The sequence below is a fragment of the Chelon labrosus genome (genome assembly GCF_963514085.1).
Source record: "Chelon labrosus genome assembly, chromosome: 23".
Taxonomy (NCBI): Eukaryota; Metazoa; Chordata; class Actinopteri; order Mugiliformes; family Mugilidae; genus Chelon; species Chelon labrosus.
This window is the reverse complement of record NC_140356.1, coordinates 17,668,035-17,679,273: the sequence shown is the minus strand read 5'-3', so window position 1 is coordinate 17,679,273 and position 11,239 is coordinate 17,668,035. Positions and strand designations below refer to the sequence as shown.

At 42.2% G+C, this 11,239-nt stretch overlaps 2 protein-coding genes across 3 annotated transcripts in view; both read right to left on the bottom strand.

Annotated features, from left to right (window-relative positions):
• Positions 1 to 811: 811 nt before the first annotated feature.
• Positions 812 to 4,066, bottom strand: eri1 (exoribonuclease 1). The gene is made up of 7 exons (XM_084573665.1): positions 3,701 to 4,066; positions 2,795 to 2,976; positions 2,488 to 2,704; positions 2,314 to 2,397; positions 2,115 to 2,224; positions 1,907 to 2,021; positions 812 to 1,815 (listed from the first exon to the last, which is right to left on the bottom strand). The coding sequence occupies exons 1-7, from the start codon at positions 3,773 to 3,775 to the stop codon at positions 1,573 to 1,575; spliced, it is 1,026 nt and encodes a 341-aa protein (XP_084429791.1). The 5' UTR covers positions 3,776 to 4,066; the 3' UTR covers positions 812 to 1,572.
• A 703-nt stretch (positions 4,067 to 4,769) lies between these two features.
• The window catches only part of tmcc3 (transmembrane and coiled-coil domain family 3), a 44,346-nt gene continuing 37,876 nt past the window's right edge, over positions 4,770 to 11,239 (bottom strand). For both annotated transcript variants that reach the window (XM_084573820.1, XM_084573821.1), the window contains exons 4-5: positions 10,836 to 10,971; positions 4,770 to 8,423 (exon numbers count right to left, since the gene is read on the bottom strand). In XM_084573820.1, the coding sequence (XP_084429946.1) occupies positions 8,121 to 8,423; positions 10,836 to 10,971 (439 nt within the window). In that variant the 3' untranslated portion in view covers positions 4,770 to 8,120. The remainder of the gene's footprint in view (positions 8,424 to 10,835; positions 10,972 to 11,239) is intronic.

Here is an 11,239-nt window from a genome sequence, read left to right as displayed (position 1 = left end):
AAGTACCGACCGTTAACCGTTAACCAGTAGCTAATCCTGTCAGATTCTCTATCATTTTGCTCGGCCAATCAGATCCCGTTCCTTAATGTTAACTTTTTCAAGTTACACTCACAGTCTTGGGGATTGAGTGGAGTGATTGTACATTTTCAGATTTAAAAAAAAAAAAATCGCGATTTCTTCCACCATTGTGAAAAACAAGCCTACACAATCTGCTAGTCAGAGTTAGCTAACGTATTCTGTGGATTGCTTTGCCTCCAGCTAAGCCCCGCCCACTACACACGTCATTCTGTTTACTAACACAAAATGGGGTCTATTGCAGTATGCAGGTGGGTGTTAAAGCAGATAAATTAGCTTTAGAGATCTTGTTATCTTTTTCTGTAGTAGTTAAAAACTTTATGTGGAATAACCAGTAACTCAACACTACCATAGCGGTGTGTCAAAGCTTACTTTTCAAATACAGCAGGGAAAGTAGCTAATGTTATCTTAAATCTGCAGTTAAGTATTGCAGGTTTTACTTCTTTTCAGAGATTATACCTTCATAAAAATATTTTAAAATACTAAAATAATACTAAAAAATACTACTTGATATTAAGAATTATGGTTTTTATGTAGCTTCCTCAAGTTGCGACACAATATAAACAGTCATTAGTAATATTAGTGGCTTTTCTTACATGTAATGAGTCAAAACTACTCATAAAATAATGAGAGGAAACAGGACGCTAGATAAATATAAGGTCTAATCCTTTATCAACATATCTGACTATATTTTTAGGACGAGCTTAAACAAAGATGAGCAACTTTACAAAAAAACAACAGAGAACATGTTTTATTTGTATTACTCAGCATTCAGAACATTTGCTCCTGTTAAAAATAGATGGACCTCCACGAAATAAAAATGAATTCAGCATCCATACATAAGAGAACACCACATCTCAACAGACTCAACTCATACAGTGCTTACGTCAAATTTTTAATTCCTGCAGTTCATCTTCACTCTGAATTCATTTTTAATAATTACTATGAATCATTAAGGAGCTAATAGGATCAACTCACTCTGGAAAGGTGACAAATACTTTGATGTTATGGCTGGGTTTGTATGTAGCACTTAAAACAGCACAGCAATAGCAGCAGCTTTTTTTGTGTTTACAACAGTAGTCATTCTCAGTCAGACATGGGATTTTTAAAGGGCAACGTTGACACTGATGTTTGTGTTAAGCTGCACATTTATTCTTTCTAAAATTATTTGTTCTTGGGGGGGTAAAACCTGAACCAAAAACTTAATTCAGACCATCACAGGTGCAGCTCAGCAGCTCAATAAGGCATGGTGAGGCAGGTTTAACACACTGACACTGTTCGTAAAAATCCTCCCACGACACACAGAAATTCTCTGTTTTTAAACATCTGGTGTAAAAATAAATGGTCGGAGAGGGACTTTCACATGAATGTCAAAGACCTGCACAATCTTAAATCAAATATTTGACCCCATCCACAGCTGTAAGCTACAATAAAAGTGTTTTACTCTCCTGTAAATCTGGGGTAAAGACAGATGTGCACAAGTTTACGTTTGAGGCTCTAGTGTCTGGTGCCGGGGTTATGCGGCGGCGCGGCTCCTTCCACGGGGCCCAAGCTGGGAACCGAGAGCAGCTGGCCGGCGTGCATTCGCTCGTTGACACGGAGCTGGCAGCCGTCCTGCAGCATGCGGAGCGCTATCTTGGCGATGTTGCGCGAGTCGTCGAGCCCGGAGTGAGGACGGCCCTCGTACTTCAGGCCGAGATTTTCCAGCATGGTGCTGAGCTTGGTCTGATTGCGGGGAACCTGGAGGGAGAGGAAACAGGAGAGCTTATATGTGAATAATAGGAACTTCCTAGTTTAAAGATTTTCTTTAGAGGTCAGTGTAGGGTCGTACCTTGTAGAAGTTCCCATATGACTTCCTTATATTTATCCACTTCTTTGCAAACTGAGGATATCTGATCCGACTAATCCGACACTGGATGTTCAGGAACTTGCTCATATCCCACGCACTGCAGAAGGAAAAAAAAAAACAGTAATACAGATGTAACAAGAAGAGTAAGAAAAGCCGCACAAATCTGAAGCTGCACTCATATAAAACATACCCGTCAGTCAGAATGGCGTATTTGTATTTTGTTCCCAGCTCCCTCTCCTGAAGCCAAGCGACAACTCTTCGGAGGACGTCTGGGAATGTGTCTGCTTCGTCGACCATTTTCTGCGACAAAAAAAAAAAAACACGTTACTCCTAAGAAGTTAAAACTAAGAGCTCCTGATCACACATGATGTGACGTGACACCGACCGACCTGTGTTATTCCTGTCAGCTTCACGCAGAAGTCTGAAAGCTGGGGGTTCAGCTCTGGTCTCACGTATTCCTGAAAACTGTCCACCTGCACAAGAGAAAGGAAAAACATCTTTAAGACTGGAAAAAGACAAAAAAAATTAAACTCCATCGCACTTAAATTGCAAAATCCACTCACAATCTCTAAGGTGTGCGTGTTGATAAGAACCATGGGGAACTCAATGATCTCGTGCTGGAAGTCCGGGGGGTTGTCTTCTTCACACGTCGCCTCAAAGTCGACCACACAGATGTAGTCGTAGTAGGTGTCAGTGGGCCCTCCCTCTGCTGCAGTCTGCATCAGCTTATGCTTCTTGTAGTGGCTCTTCAACCTCTTCTTCATCACATCCTTCACTCCTCTTCACACACACACACACACAAAGACAGCGGCGTTCAGGAAAAACCAATATTCTGTGCACTTTACACTCAAATATTTACCAAACGCTCACCTCGTGTCAAGCTTCAGCTCCGACAGTTTGATCCGGAGCTCCTCTTTTGACATGCGGTTGATGTGCCCGTTGGCCAGGGCGATCTCTTTGTACACGGGATGACTGAAGTCGCCGTTGGACTCGGACGAGGACACCTGAGGCGCAGATTCTCCGGCGGGGCATATTCTGCTGCAAGGTGCTTCCTGAAGAGGAAACATGTCGGTGTGATTAAACGACGTGGTGCCACAGATTAAAAAAGAAAAGTGACATACGGGATATTAAGCAACAATTTGTTTACAGAGAGATAATGTCAAAGTGAAGTCCGGGAACATGTCAGATCATTAACTGTGATCAGTTGTGGGCCAGAATGATTCATCCGTGCTTTTCTTATTAAAGGAAAACACAACAAAATGAGGACGTTATTGGACAACAAACATCTTAGACACTCCTGAATGGTTTTCCACATAAACTAAGATCTTATTTAACCTTTTATTTTATTTTTACAGCGGGTGAAAGAGCTCAAACACACAGCAGCTTAGACATGCAGATATCTAACTGCACTTTGTTTATAGTCATGTTTAAATATAATATAGTAAATAAAGAAATAACTGACTGATATAATGTAGATAAGGCACAGGGTAACACTCACACATATATACAAAAAATAAAGAGATAAATGATCAAAATACATTTACAACAAATCGTGAACATATGACCTTAAATCCTTTTTAAATCCACAACAGGGTATATGATCATTTTCTGTTATTTTCATTTAAAAAATAAAACATATTAGCTTGTCGATTCAAAATTTAAGTAATCCTAAAAGTGGATTTAATTATTTAAGGATCAATTTATAAGTTTAATACAGAATACACGAAGATTTTCAGGCTACAAGTCAACATGAAGTAGCTGGATGCTAACACCAACCTTCTCATCTTCTCTTGCGTTCGACATCTTCAAATTCGCATCCTTGCCATGAATATTCTCCTTGTGCTCGTCCATTTAAGGCAAACGTTTATCCAGGAACTGTTGCTATTTTTTGAAAACGCAACGTGAATTCATGACAACAACGTCGGGAAGGCAAGCCGTTAGCTGAACTCGCTAACGTTAGCAAACAGCCAACGTCCCCATGCAACTCGTCGACGCCTCGAGCAGCTGCGTCCGCGCGCTAACACGCTAAATCGATGTCATATATTTAAAATTAATCCGTTATAATGTGTTTTTTTTCAGTAAAGTTAGAAATTAAACGACGGAGTCAAACCGCCGCAGCAACACATAACCGTTTACGGTGGACAGTTATGACGACTTCCGGTTTGCGCCAAAACACTGGTGTTCACTAGCGCCCCCTGGTGACCCGGATGATAACTGCACCTGTCAAATACTGCTCATTCACTGCAATACTGAATTTTTACATTTCTTTTCAAACAAAATTGAAATTTATGGAATCAAAAATCGCATTTACTCTTGCAAATAAACGTGTTTTAATGTGTAATTTTGAGTTGTTTATTATTTTATAGCTATTAGTCTTGTTTTGCCTGCCCCTACCTTGCTTTGTTATTGTTGTAACCCACGTACTGTTTTGTCTGGATTATATAAACATTATATATTAGCATTTTTATTTTTATATTGTTTTTTTTTATATTATGAAACACAAATTAAAGGGCATAAATACAGTGGAAAATATCCTAGCAGACGATAGTTTATCACCTTTTTTATGACTAGAAGAGTGAACGCTCTACGACTTTTGTTTTATTTACATTTGTGAATCCAGTATATACACTCTAAATGGATTTGTAGGACTGTCATGCTGATAGTTTGCAGCTAAAGTAGACATATCTATACTAGCAATATAACCGTTATCAACTTCTACCTTTACTAAAGTATATATAAATATGTGTAATGCTGAGATTGTGGGTAATTAATAAGTAAGGCTTCGTTAAAAGACAAAAGACATGAAAACGAGGTAATTAAAATAATATAATATCACACATTTCTTAACCATTTTAGTGTTTAAAAGACCTCAGACACAACTGATGTAATTTAAAGTAATTCTGAGGCACCTATCAGGTCTGACAGCTAGGTGTCAGTGTCTTCCCTCCCTTTTAATCAGCTGTTGTTCATGCATGCCAACAGTGCACTCCTACATGCATGTGATGCCTCAATTAAGATGACATTAAGATGAATCTGTGACTGGAAGTTCCTGTCAGTAATACAGATACTAAAATCAGATCTTTTACATTCTTCAGGGTCTCAAACCAGCCAGGATCCACGCTGCACGGCTGCTCTCAAGTCATTTACACCCATTTTATGTATGAATTCCTTATGATGCTCGCAGGGGCGATTTGATCCTCAACACATCGGCGTCGTCCCGATGGATCACGTTCTGCATAATGCATGAGATGATGGGAATGAAAGGTACCGTGTCTTAGAAAAACAAAGATTTATTCTTGAAAAAAATATCGTCATGGAAAAATCCCATAACCAGAAACTGAAGCACACAGGAGAGAGAGAGACCGAGATTTGAAAATACACACTTTGAAAGAAAAAATAAACTAGTGTTGGAGCCGATTTGGAAATAATAATATTAATAATAATAATAATAATAATTAAAAAAAAGCTAAGTTTCTTTAAAAGTCTCCATATTTGGCTTTTACTCTAAGGGACACAAACAGAAAACAGTCACACAGTAGAAGCTGCATTGAAAAGGCATCAGTCCCACTTCAGCCCCTCATCATCACAGTGATACAGGGTTTAGGGAGCTACAGCTACATTGTTCACGTCCTCCTGTCCAGTCTGTGATGCTGTGTTCATGTCACGTGGAAAAAAAAAACAGCCGCTACCATACGGATATTACCACCTGTGGTAATTTTAATGTGGAGTAAATGCTTCTTTTAAGTGATCTAGTGCAACAACAGACACATTTATTTCAAGTAAAAGAGCCAAAAACTGAACAATCTCAATCAAAATTTAAGGGGCAGGACTTCAGACAACATCTCGAATGAGTCACAGCTCTGTGACAGTGTCGAGAGTGAGAAGGCTAAAAGGAATTATTATGAGCAATTAAAAATGTGCGGCAGTAATCACTCGTGTTCGTGCTTGTTTAAAGGAGCTGGGAATCTTGTCGCGGTTATTCCCCGCGGACATGAACGCAGCACAAAAGGCTTCACACGTATTTGTTCTGGTCGCCTGTAAAAAGGCAAATCACTGAATCCGGGATCTTGAAGTGAGACATGCTCACATTTAGAGCTTTAAAAGACGAATCTGCTTCTCTTTCTTCCATACTTCCTTTCTCACAGTTTATGTACAGGCTAGCTGGTCGATGCTAAAGCTGCAGTCTTTAGAGTGAAGCGTTTAGAAACCGTATCTTTCCTTAAAAAGCTTTTAGAAACAACATAAACGGATATTATATGACAAAATAAACGACCCCAAAGCAATTCAGTTAACAAGACAGGAGGCAGTTCAGAAGCTTTTCTAGACATTTTGGGAAATTTTCACTCTTTTATTCTTGTTGTTGTTAGCGTAGCTCAACTCCATGGATGGATGCAAGGGGAAGCAGCTCAGTCCTGACAGATGCTGCCTTTGAATGAACTTGTTGGACATTCAAGCGCTAACATCGGACGTAAGTCGTGAAGACACCACTGCTAGCCGACTGTTGACGTCTAGAGGCAGAACAGAACGCTAACAGTTAGCAAGCGAACAACCGGCGAATTTAGGGAATGTCAAAAAACAAAGAAAGCATTATCAACATTCCCAAATCTATATGGCTTAAACTAAGTAAACATTAACTTACAAAAACTTCTGAAAACGTCAGAAAACATGTCACGACTCCGACCTCTCTGAAAATTTGCACTTGTGAGGTTGCGAACACCACAAGAGGGCGCCGTTCGTGTGTTCACGGGTAAACTATGGCGCCCTCTGGTGGTATCCATGACCTCGTGAGTGGAAATTTACATTAAGTTTCCCGGTTGCTAGCTTGCCAAGCTAGCTTGCTGTTAGCCTAAGTGGCTTCTGTACGGCAACAGTTGCCTAGCAGCGGTGTTCTCAGGACTTACAGCTTGTTTAACGTTTCACGGTAAAGCCCTGTAAAGTCACCAGTTGGGAGTTTTTTGCACGAATTTAACAAATTAAATAGAAGAGAAGAAGTGAAACCAATTCCAGTAGTTTGATGTAATTTTCTTTTTAGAAAACAATCAATTTCTTAGAAGCAGCTGACGTCACATGACCTCAAACAGCTTAACAACCCTAAGACGAGGAGGTTGTGGATATTTTTTAGACTGTTAAGACTGTTGCTTTATGAATATGGATGATATTAAATTAGCATGATGCTCTCAAAGTAACTTTAAAATCATAAAGTTTATATATCTTACAGTAAGCGTCTTAGAATATAGACAATAAGTATAACCGGCTTCCTAAAGAAATAAGAGCTAGCTGTTTCCCCCTTACTCTCAGTCTTTAAGCTAAGCTAAGCTAAGCTATGCTAACCATCTCCTGGCTCCAGCTTTGTTCAAATTTCCCAAAATGTCAAACTTTGTGAAACACACACATGGTACAGACACACACACACACACACACACAAGCCGGCGTGCAGCACATGAAGACGCAGAATCCCACATTCAGACGGATTAAGACAAAACGACTTCCAAGACGTCTTTCTGAATGAGACACTGACGAGAAAAAAATCACATAAATACGGTAAAATACGGACAGGTCGACCTTCTCGCGGTGGACGTGTCTTTGTGTTTTGTCACAGCTGGCTGGTGTTCAAGGAGGCATACTGTGTGTGGGCTCAAAACTGATTCACCAGCCGCAGCGAGTGTTTGTTTAGAGGTGAGAGGTGGCTCTAGAACAGACTCGCTTCCCTTTAAGGACAGGAAATAATAACAACTGTATTTCCAAGTCCCCGATATATAAGCCCACTCTTTTATATTTAGACTTTAGCGTGTTGTTGTCGGCGCCACCTCTATCTCCTGGTGACCAGATGAAAGCAGCTGGCGTCGGATCAATCCCGGCTGATTTATCTTTTATCGGTCCAACAGATCTCTCTGTAGTGTGGTTATGGCAGCGTTGTGCCATGTTTTTTATATATATATATAATGTTTTAACCCTTTCTTACATCTCTGTTCACTTTGATCAGCTTATATCTGTGTTTTGTTGAGGTGCATTCTGGGTAAAGGCTCTGCGCCCATTCGTGGATTTGTGTGCGCCCACTTTTAGACATGCAGGAGCACAGAGCCTCAAATCAAGTCATCGCGGAGCCCAGAATCGCTGGGGTGTAAGGCTACATGTAAGCTCCTCCCTCCCCTCTGTCTGTCTCCTGTGTTGCCGTGACGACGAGCATCCCCGCCGCTCATCGTGGGAGGAGCAATCGTTCCAAAGCGTGCTGCAAGTGTTCCCAGTTCTTCCACAGCAGCGCCAGCAGCGACACGCCCACGCAGGTGAGCGCCAGGTGGAGGCGGCTGCGCAGCAGCGGCGCCGTGAACTTGGCCGCCGTGGAAACGCACACCAGGATGACGGTGACGATGGCGAGCATGATGTTGATGCACTTCCCCAGCAGCACCTTGGCGTCGGTGTTCTCCAGCTGCACCGTCTGCTGCTGCTGCTGCTGGAGCTCGAGCTTCGACACGCGAGTCTGACACGACTCCAGGACCTCCTGCACACAAACACACAGCGTGGTGAAGATCAGGGAAACGTTGGAGACACAATATTTTTACATCTTCATCTAATCTGAGCATCTCTCAGAAGTCTTCCTGACTTCCCAGCCTCATAGCTAACATTAGCTCTTCCTAACTTCCGAGCCACCTAGCTAACAGTAGCTCTTCCTAACTTCCTAGCCTCCCAGCAAATAGTGGCTCTTCCTAACTTCCGAGCCACCTAGCTAACAGTAGCTCTTCCTAACTTCCTAGCCTCCCAGCAAATAGTGGCTCTTCCTAACTTCCGAGCCACCTAGCTAACAGTAGCTCTTCCTAACTTCCTAGCCTCCCAGCAAATAGTGGCTCTTCCTAACTTCCGAGCCACCTAGCTAACAGTAGCTCTTCCTAACTTCCTAGCCTCCCAGCTAACAGTAGCTCTTCCTAACTTCCGAGCCTCCCAGCTAACAGTAGCTCAGGGCTCTCAAGTTTTGAACAGAGTTCAGAGTGAGATTTTGGCGGTGACGGCAGGAGTTTGGTTGGGGTGGGGACGGGGCTTAGATCTGATAAATAACACGTAAATTCACACAAATAAAAATATGTATTTAATTCAGCATTTCTTAGTGCAGGTGTGTGTGTGATAATGTCTGAGCTTATCAATAATATGGTATTACATAATTTAGCCCCCTGGGAAAGATATTTCTACAGCTGAGTCAAATATGCAGCACTCATCAGCCTATCATGGACCGAGGTGAATGCTAGCTAGCTCCTGCATGAGCCTTCAAGCAATGCAGAGCTTTTTTTTTTTTTTTTTAAATCTCATCTTAAATTGGTAATGTCTTTCCTAAGTTGGTCTCAACTGCTTTGTGAATAACGTTAAAGAAAAAACTAAGCGGTGGCCTAAGAGAAAAGCTCTGTGAATAATGTGTCCTGAACTAAGACTAAAAAACAAGCGTCAGAATAGCTGCTGAAACTAGCCGGGATTCAACTGGCTAGCTAGGCTAGTTCACACACTGGTCAACTGTTAGCTAACATTACTGATTATCAGCTGCCTGGACACAATATTCCCCAGCAACAAAAATCAAATGATGAGATGACTTACAATCTGTGTATCAGTCGTTCTTTCCATTTTCAAATGGCAATCAAAAATCAAAAAATTAAAAAGTGACTGATTATTTGTTATTTGTTTTTTAATCTAACACAAAACGAAAAAAATAATTAAATTTTAGGCTCAGATCAAAAATACGAAACGGAAAAACGGGACACAGGACTGATTTTAATATTTAATTGGTCGGGTTTACGTGACCCGGAGGTTTTGTAATGAGTGAGATGTGACTCGAGCGATGTGACGGTCCTTTTCTCAGCGAGCGTCTGAACCGGGAAAATCTAAATCTTGCCCGGATACAGCAATGCTATTTTTTGATTGGCAGTTCAGTAGCTATATTCTTTTTATTTGATTGGCTGGTGCGTGAAAGGCGCCTCTGAACCGGGAACGCGCTTGATTAGCGGCGCACCTTGGTGCGCATTATCGTGGTAATTTCTCTGCGTGAGAAATACAAAGTGTGGCGTGTGAGCGTGTGAACGGGTTGAAATGCGTGTGTCTCACGCCCAATGCGTGAGACTTGAGAGCCCTGGTAGCTCTTCCTAACTTCCGAGCCTCCCAGCTAACAGTAGCTCTTCCTAACTTCCTAGCCTCCCAGCTAACAGTAGCTCTACCTAACGTCCTAGCCTCCCAGCTAATAGCAGCGCTTCCTGACTTCCTAGCCTCCCAGCTAACAGAATCTCTTCCCGACGTCCTAGCCTCATAGCTGACAGTAGGTCTTCCTGACTTCCTAATCTCCCAGCTGACAGTAGCTCTTCCTGACTTCCTAACCTCCCAGCTAACAGTATCTCTTCCCAACGTCCTAGCCTCCCAGCTAATAGTAGCTCTTCCTGACTTCCTAGCCTCCCAGCTATCTCTTCCCGACGTCCTAGCCTCATAGCTGACAGTAGGTCTTCCTGACTTCCTAATCTCCCAGCTGACAGTAGCTCTTCCTAACGTCCTAGCCTCCCAGCTAACAGTAGCTCTTCCTAACTTCCTAGCCTCCCAGCAAATAGTGGCTCCTCCTAACTTCCTAGCCTCCCAGCTAATAGCAGCGCTTCCCGTTTCCCCTTTGCATGCAAAAACACAGACTACTGTCACCTGCTGGTATGAAGCTTTTCATGCAGATCCAGTGTGCGTGGTATTTTTGCTTAACAAACCAGTTAACTGATGAATTCACTGATCGCGTAATGCTTTTTTTCTGGTCTGTTAATTTCAAATAGTTTCATAATTATTTTCCGAAATGCTCAGGTTTTTAGTTCTGGTTTAAATCAAGTTCAAATGCATTTCGTATAAGGGATGAAACTGAGTGTGTGCAGCCTGAACAGCCTCTCAAACAAGAGACATGCTGTACCTGAATGTCCCTGGCCCTCTCGTAAGCCTGGTAGGCCACCTTCTCCTCGATGCTGGCCAGCTCCTGCTTCAGGTTGCTGGTCTCGTGCTGGTGGAGCTCCGTCAGGTCGTTTAACTGGTCCTCCAACCGCTCATACCTGACAGACAAGAAGAGACACCCACGGACATAACGAGTGGGACGAGAGCCGAGGAGGGAGAGCGAGAAAACATGCATAATTGAGTGTGTGTGTGGGCACGTAACAGAACAGCAGCAGTGTATGCGCTGCTGCAAACGTTTGCCCTTGGTTGACTTAGCAACAGTCCCTGGGTTTGTGTGTGTGTGTGTGTGTGCGCGTGTGAGAGAACTGTCTATATTTAGTTTACTGAAGCTCATAATAAAAGCCTCCTTAACTGTCGGATGCTATT

What these genes read in the sequence shown, in the direction of transcription:
- eri1 (XM_084573665.1), bottom strand. Translation starts at nt 3,775, where the DNA reads ATGGACGAGCACAAGGAGAATATTCATGGCAAGGATGCGAATTTGAAG. An exon ending in ACGCAAGAGAAGATGAGAAG is followed by an intron (nt 2,977 to 3,700) that starts GTTGGTGTTAGC and finishes TTTCCTCTTCAG; the next exon opens with GAAGCACCTTGCAGCAGAAT. An exon ending in TACGCCATTCTGACTGACGG is followed by an intron (nt 2,022 to 2,114) that starts GTATGTTTTATA and finishes TTCCTTCTGCAG; the next exon opens with TGCGTGGGATATGAGCAAGT.